General features: G+C 47.8%; 1 protein-coding gene across 3 annotated transcripts in view; it reads right to left on the bottom strand.

Moving 5' to 3' along the window:
- Positions 1 to 6,469, bottom strand: part of Trim25 (tripartite motif containing 25) — a 66,753-nt gene extending 60,284 nt beyond the window's left edge. For all 3 annotated transcript variants that reach the window (XM_031350858.1, XM_031350860.1, XM_031350859.1), the window contains exon 1: positions 5,772 to 6,469. In XM_031350858.1, the coding sequence (XP_031206718.1) occupies positions 5,772 to 6,362 (591 nt within the window). In that variant the 5' untranslated portion in view covers positions 6,363 to 6,469. The remainder of the gene's footprint in view (positions 1 to 5,771) is intronic.
- Positions 6,470 to 8,262: the final 1,793 nt, after the last annotated feature.

Genomic DNA, 8,262 nt, shown 5'->3' with positions numbered 1-8,262 from the left:
CCCATAACTTGTGAGTAGGCAATGAATGGACATCAAAGACTTAATACCCATCCACCCACCCCAAATTCATTAATACTTTTTATTGAGCGAGTGTCAGCTCACTCATAGTCCACTTGCCAGGCATGCACAAGGACCTAGGTTCAATCCCCAGTATTATCAAAAAAGGAAAATTTATTGATAATACCCTGAAATAACATTTTTGGCACACTGAGTTAAACAAGCTGCATTACTAAAATTAGTCTCAGGTGTTGGGAGTAAAGCTCAGTAGTAGTGTGAGGTCTGGCGTGTGTGAGGTCATGGGTCCAAGGTTCAAATCCTACCCCCACAAACATATCTCAAATCCGTTTTAAATTCATCAGAGGTGTCCAGGATGTTACTGGTAGACAGTGTTGTTTCAACAGTCATATTTTTGAAGAAACTTCTTGGTTAACCTCAATAGTTCAGAATCAAACACGATGAAAAAACAAAGAATACACAAGGTTCACCAACAGAGTGGAATTCACCTTTTTACAACTTGTTCACTTTGGGGCTGGAGAGATGGCTCAGGTTAAGGGCACTGCCTGCTCTTTTACAGAGGACCTGGGTTCGATTCTCAGCACCCACATAGCAGCTCACAAGTGTCTGGAATCCAGGATCCAACTCTCTGACATAGACACACATTCAGGCAAAACACCAATGCACATCCAATACAAATAAATGAAAAACAAAAACTTGTTTATTATTGTTGTTGTTGTTGCTGGTGCTATTGAAAGAAAATTAAGTCTAAAGCCTATGCTAGCTAATTAGAGAGTTAAAAGCCTGAGTAAAACACTATAGATCAAGCCTGGGCATGTCCAGACAGGCCTGAACAAAATCAAGCTGTTGAGACATTCTGGGAACTAGCAGGCCAAAAAGATATGAACCATAAAGATAGGAGAAAACACACAAGGAGATGTCCGGGTGGGCCCAAGCATGCAAGAACATGACTGGGCAAATGACCCAACTGAGTAATGGGCCTTCTGGTCCTCTTAGATATGGTTTGAGGTCAGCCAAATATTCTGTTGACTCAGATTAGCACCAACCTTAGAAATTCCCGCTCTGATCTGCTCGTACAATAGCCGATATTTGAATTAGCCAATCATGTACAGCTGTGCTAATTCCCCAGTTCCCCCAGGCCTTTTCCCTATATAAGCCCCTAACCCCTGAGCCAAAACACCAATGCACGGGAAATACAAATTTAAAAAAAGAAGGGAGAGAGAGATCATCTTGAGTTAGCCAGATGGGCCCCAAGTCCAGTAACAATGGTCTTATTGTAGATGCAAGAAAGGTATAGGAAGGAAAGACAGAAGCAGCTACAAGACCAGGAAGACCTGAGCTCCTGGAAGTTGGAAGAGGTAGGAAGAATTCTCCCAGAGGATGACGACATCAAGGACATCGACATCATCATCATCATCATCATTTCTTCCCTCCTCCTTCCTCCTCCAAAGATCAGGTCTCACTATGTAGTCCTGGCTATCCTAGAACTCACAGAGATCCACCTGTCTCTAGTTCTTAAGTGCTGGAATTAAGTATGTGCACTACTATGCCTGGCATATTTACTTATTCTTAATTTTTTATTTACTGTCAGAGTGAAGTTGAGTACCACAGCATGAATTTGGAGGTCAGAGGTCAACTCTGTGATGTCAGTTCTCACTTTCCACCTTCGCTTGGATTCCAGGGATTGAACTTGGGATATCAGGCTACATAACAATCACTTTTACGAAATGAGCCATCTTTCTAAGCCTCTTAGCCCTTCATTTTTAATGATTCTCCCAAGGCTGGGCTTACAGGGAGTTTTTCGATGTGTGTTTATAAAGGCTATTTTTATGACAGATAGCTTTCTGAAGGCTTTGCAAGGATTTTTTCTTTTTTTTTTTCTTTTTTTCTTTTTGGGTTTGTTGAGACAGGATTTCTCTGTATAGCCCTGGCTGTCCTGGAACTCACTCTGTAAACCAGACTTGCCTCAAACTCAGAAATCCACCTGCCTCTGTCTCCCAAGTGGTGGGATTAAAGGCATGTGCCACCACTGCCTAGCAAGGGTTTCTTTAAAAGACAAGAGTTTCATGCACAGGGATGCACACCTCTAATCCCAGCATTTAGGAGGCAGAGGCAGGCAGATAACTCTGAGGATTCAAGTCCAGATTAATCCACATAGTGAGTTCCTTGACAGCCAGCGCTTATGTAGTGAGACCCCGACTCAAATACAAACCAAGAAATAAAAGCCAAGATTTTGTACCCAACCAGGCTGGTCTGGAACTATGGAACCAAAGATAACCTTGAACTTATGACCCCATTCTACCACAGTTTCTGTGGTATATCAGGATGGAATCCAAGGCTTCAAATGAGCTTCACAAGCACACTCTGGGGTCAGCCAAATTCCCAGGCATGCCCAGGCCATAACTATGCCTGAACTCTCTGAAGGAAGAGTGGCTTTGGAGTTTACAAGCTGCTGTTAGAGTGGGGCAGGGTCACTCACCTGTACACTCTGCTGCTTCGATTTCACCTCATCCAGTGCTTTGGTTGCCCCGTTGATGTGGCTGTGCATGACACTGAGTTTATGTCTCAGTTTGTTCTGTGGAGAAAACACACAGGGTGAGAGAGCCCCTCCTTAGCCTATGTCCTAGCCCCTCCCCCACACTGAGGACCATTCTCTCCCCTCCTCTCAGTCACTCTTTCTGCCTACCCTGTGCTTCCTGTATTTGATGCTTCCCTGTATCCCTTCAGGAAGACAATACAGAAACATTAGTGTTTCAAATCCTGCTCCCAGCCCTGTGTCTTCTGCCTACTTCATTGACCATGGACAGATACCACTGGGTAGGTGGCTACAGGGGCAATCAGGAAGACTAGCCAAGGATTGTGTTCAGATCCCTGCCTGGATCTGTCATACTAAATGTCAGCTTCTACTCTAACACATTTCTTTTCCTGCTACTCATTTAACAGCACGAGAAATCCAAGCAAGGGAGAAAGCAAGTGGCGAAGCTCACAGAGACATAAGGATCTGGAACAGCTGCTTCTGTAATGGCCGGGTGAGGACACTCAGCCTACCACAGCAAACAGGCTTGGAAGCAAAGTATCAAAGGTGCCAGAGAACTAACAAAGCAGTGGAGTTTCCAGGAGAAGGGGACCCAAGGAAGGACTCCAACACACAAGGCTGTCCTCCCTAGAGGTGACTTCCTGCAGTGGAAGGAAGCTGGCTGAGGCTTTGTCACCTCCAGCAAGGCAGGGACAAAAACTCAGCTGTACTTGGCCACCCCAGACCAGGGCCACGGACCCCTGAGAATCATGGTAAGCTGGCCACTGGGGCTTCAAAGAGCTATGCTGATTCTAAGCTGTCTGGCTCTTAGCCCCCTCCAGGAGCAGCAAAATCCTATGTCCCTGCTAAGATAGAATGGTGGTGTACAGAGATGAGAGGGGACACTCCACTGCCAGTCATGAGGGCTGTTATGAAGTGCTCACACACCCTTATTGACACCTATTAACTTCTACAGCAACTCAGAGAAGTAGACATCAGTTAGACTTTTTACAGAAGGATGTCTAGGAATCAGGTGACTCACCCAAGACCACACTGTTAGTAACTAGCACAGGTTAGGTTCTGGTACTAAACTTATAAACAAGTGACCAAACTGTGTATGCGAGGAATATCTACAAAAAGTATTCTAGCAGGGTGGTGGTGGTGCATGCCTTTAATCCCAGCACTTGGGAGGCAGAGGCAGGCGGATTTCTGAGTTCGAGGCCAGCCTGGTCTACAGAGTTGAGTTCCAGGACAGCCAGGGCTACACAGAGAAACCGTGTCTCGAAAAACCAAAAACCAAACGAAACAAAAAATATGATAATAATACTTCCTTCCCCTAATCAAGTAGCTCAACACAGAGCAGGCCTCTCTTCTACTTTCCTGCTTCCTCTGCTCCATCAGAGCTGGACCTAACCTTGGGGCTGGATTTTTTTCTTTTTTTGGTTTTTCGAGACAGGGTTTCTCTGTATAGCCCTGGCTGTCCTGGAGGTCACTCTGTAGACCAGGCTGGCCTCGAACTCAGAAATTCCCCTGCCTCTGCCTCTCAAGTGCTGGGATTAACGATGCACGCCACCACCGCCAGGCTTAGGGCTGGATTTGAACCATCCACTGGCACACATAATGGCTGGACACAGAGATCAAGGCTGCACAAACTGTAGCCAGAAAGCCCTGGTCAATGATGTTTGGCTCAACCTCTGTGACACAAGCCTTCCCCCACCCCAGTTCTCCAACAGTGGCTGAGATATATTTGGATCAAAGGGCAAACCTAGGCAGATCCTACCTCTCAGGATAGAAGAGAATTGAGAACACACAGGTTGTTAGCATTCAGAACGTGCGGTGATACATGGGTGGGTCCACAGACCTGTTGCCAGGGCAACGGCCACCATATTCCCAGAATCCATTGGGTGTACTAGCAACTCACTCAATTCCAGAACTGCACTACCTGCCCTCCAGGATGAAAAGGTTAGCCACCATTAAGCAAACATAACTGGGCCTCTCATTGTGGATGGGGGTCCATTCCGCCCCACTCAAATCAAAGAGAGGCAGCTCTAGGACTGGTCAAGGAGAGAGATCTTTGGCAAGTTTGGGAGGAGCTAGTTACAGACCAAGGACCTGGGTCTTCCACGTGGGAGAGAGTGGAATCCAGAATCTGCAACTCCAAACTAGTGGCCATGATGCTCAAAACTGAGCAGTGCTTGCCAGGGTCTGTGTCTGAGTCAGTAAGAGCAGCAGCTGAGCTAAAAAAGACATGGGCAGGAGAATGGCAGGAGAAATCCTGCTATCAGGATTAAGTCAGCAGGAATGGCTGCTCACTCCAGCTCTGGACAAAACAACACTGAGATTGAGCAGAGGCTCAGGCCAGGCTGGGGAGGCGCCTCATGCCCGCACTTACTCCTGCCTTGGTAAATATGGACTTATGTAGCAGTGTACTAACTACCAAAGGGTTTGATGGCAAGTCCACTTGACTGAGACAGAGACCGATCTGGACATTTTGTCCTGCCTGGGGCTGCCCCAGAGCACAGACCAATATGTGCAGGCCCAATAACAGAAACAGTAGTAACCTATATGGAAATTTGAAGAGAGTCGCCTTATCTGCTTTCTCTTCTTTTATTACATTCATTTAGTTGGGTGTGCCCACTCACTTGCATGATCACATGCATACTATCAAGTCAAAGAAGAGCTAGCTGGAGTTGGTTCTTTCTACCTACCATAGGTCCCACAGATCAAACTCAGGCCTGAGCCTTGATAACAAGTCCTTTTACCAGCCAAGCCATCAGTTGTCAGCTATGTAAAATAAACATGAGAGGGCTGCCAGAAGGTGGCAACAATGGGTGAGGGGAAAGTTATTTTATATATATAATATATATATACACATACACACATATGTATTATATATTATATATGTATGCATACATATATATAATATATACATATATTTTATATATATACGTATATATATATGTGTGTATATATGTATATATATACACATATATATATACACACACACACACATATATATATTCTACTTGTTTGGTCTGTAGAGATGGCTCCCTACTGCCTAACGCACTGATAGGGACCCACAGAGCCTACCATGAGTTCCTGTGAAGGGGTAGGATCTCTGGCACAGCAAAGCCTATCTCCTCCAGCAACCCACTGTATTATAGGGGCACCCAGGATGGCCTTTCCCCACAATTCAGTGGGCCCAGGCTGTCCTCTATACCCTCAACCAGCCACTCCCTACCTCCAGGTCGGCGCTGGCCTGGCTTAGGAGCTTAGGGGAACAGGTCTTGTGCTCTACCAGGCACATATGGCAGATGCACTCGCTATGCTCAGGACAAAACAATTCCCGAAGGCGGTTGTGCTGGGGACACTTTCGGCGCAGCAGGTCACGGACGGGCGGCTGCAGGGGGTGATCCTGGAAGTAGGGACTGTCGATGTGAGGCCTCAAGTGCTCCTGGCAGAAAGAGGCCATACACACGAGGCACGTCTTCACCGCCATCTCCTTCAGGCAGTGGTCGCAGGCCACCTGGGTGTCTGAGCTGGAGGCGGCGGAGCGGGCAGGCGGGGTCCAGTCGTCCGCGGGGGTCCGCGCCTGCTCGGCCTGCAGGAACTGCTCCACCACGGCGCACAGCACCGTGTTCTTTTGCAGCTGCGGGCGAACCCGATACTCGGCGCGACACTGCGGGCAGCGGTAGGACGGGCCCTGGACGACCCACGTCTCATCCAGGCATGAACTGCAGAAGTTGTGGCCGCACGGGGTGGTGACGGGTTCCTTGAAGGGTTCCAGGCAGATGGAGCACATCAGCTCCTCGGCCAAATACAGCTCGGCCATCGCGCTCGTGGGGGCACCCGACGGGACGCGCAGAGACACCTACACACACCTCCACGCGGTACTAGGGCAGCCTCGCTAAAGGAACCCAAACTGTGCAGGAAGGGCGGTGCCTTGGGACTTCAGGAAGTCACGTGGGCGTCCAGGGGGCAGGACGGTGGGCGGGAGGCTTCTTGCCTGGTGCTGGGAACCAAAGGTGATGTCTCCCGGGGAACTCTGATGTCCCCTACACTCCGAGGGCCCGAGTGACCCACTGAAAGACCCCCGCGAAGGGAGACCCTCTCTCAGATTCCGGGAGAATACCCAAAGACTCACAAGAGACCGATCTTGATGCAAACAGCATGGGGTTTATTGGCGGGGTGGGAGGAAGCCAGTATACTGGGGATGGGCTTGTAACCCTTGCAGGGAGAGAGGAGCTCGACCCAGAGCACAAGAAGTGTGAGGTATGTAAAGGAAAAAAACCACAAACCAGGGGGAGTGAGGAGGTAACAAAGGAAACATAAGGATAGTGGAAAATTTCTGAGGGACCCAACCCATGATTTAGTCCTGAGGCAGGGTCTGAGGAAAACATCCTGCATACTCGTTATTCTCAAGAATGTGGCTTTATCATTGTCATTGTCATTCACTTTGTGTTTGACCACTCCCTAGAACCACTTAGATGTCTGCCGTTGTGGTCAACCAGTTACTGGAACTAGCCAGCCTACATTCTTGACTCGTTCCAGAGAAAATTTTCCTTGCCCTTTGAGTAAAAGCTTATACTATGCATTTCTACTAAATGATCTTTTCTTCTACCCTACACCACGACCCAAGCAAGGGCTACCAGGTGCAGTTTCAGAGGCACCCTACAGAATAATTGTCGCAGGGCTTGGAGTATCCCTACCCTCCTGGTCGGGGCCTATGTCCTAACAGAGTGCAGCAGGGATTTGGAGAACATTCATCAGTGCCCCTGTGAGATTCCCAGAGGGACCCCCACACTCAAATCCCGGGAGCAACGACCCTACACACCACCAAGACATGGACTTGATGCAATCTGCAAGAGGCTTTTTATTCCAGCTAGCTGGGGCAGGGCGAGACTCATATCCCTCCCAGGGGTAGAGGAGTCTGGCCCTGAGCAGGGTCTTAGGCAGCCTTTTATTTCTGTGCAGTTGCTGGGACAAAGGGGAAGACTGGGGTAAGGAGAAGGTACAGGGTGCTTTCTGATGGTGCTGGCTCGTGCTAGGGTCCATGGGCGGGCTAGCCACCTGGCAATTGTTTTGGGCCAGGTTGTTTCTGAGTTCTCTGGCCAGGTCAGGTCGTCTTGGTTCCCTTGTTTCTGGGTTCTTGGGAACTGGCCTCCCATTGTTTTTAGGTTCTGGGAGCTGGTCTCCCACTGAGTTCAACTAATGGCTAAGTTCCCACAGTACAGTTTGAAAATTTTAACCTCTCAGTCCCAGAATCTAGGTCTCTTAAGTTTTTTTTGTTTGTTTCTTTAATGTGCTGTCATGTCCATGCCCCAAAACATTTCAAAAACAATCAATCACCTACTGTCTGCAGATTTTGAAAAAAAGACTCTCATTATGTAGCCCAGGGTGGCCTCAAATTCCTCAGGCTTCCACCAAGGTTATTCCTAACCATAAAATAATTGTAAAGACATCTTACAAGCTTCTCTTTTTATTTTCAAACTACGATCCTGTTTTGATGTAGGAACTCTCATTGGTTTAATCGGCCCCTGATCAGGGGGCTTTTCTACCTTATTTGGCTAGGATCCCCACTGTATGAATGGAAGGTACTCATACACACTCCTGGGACAACCAAAGGGCCTGAGATATTATCATTTTATATATTGCTGGATTTGCTTTTTTTTTTTCTTTTTTGGTTTTTTGAGACAGGGTTTCTCTGTATAGCCCTGGCTGTCCTGGAACTC

Source organism: Mastomys coucha, unplaced genomic scaffold (genome assembly GCF_008632895.1).
Source record: "Mastomys coucha isolate ucsf_1 unplaced genomic scaffold, UCSF_Mcou_1 pScaffold5, whole genome shotgun sequence".
Taxonomy (NCBI): Eukaryota; Metazoa; Chordata; class Mammalia; order Rodentia; family Muridae; genus Mastomys; species Mastomys coucha.
The sequence above is the reverse complement of the archived record's forward strand: the minus strand, read 5'-3'. Positions and strand labels throughout refer to the sequence as shown.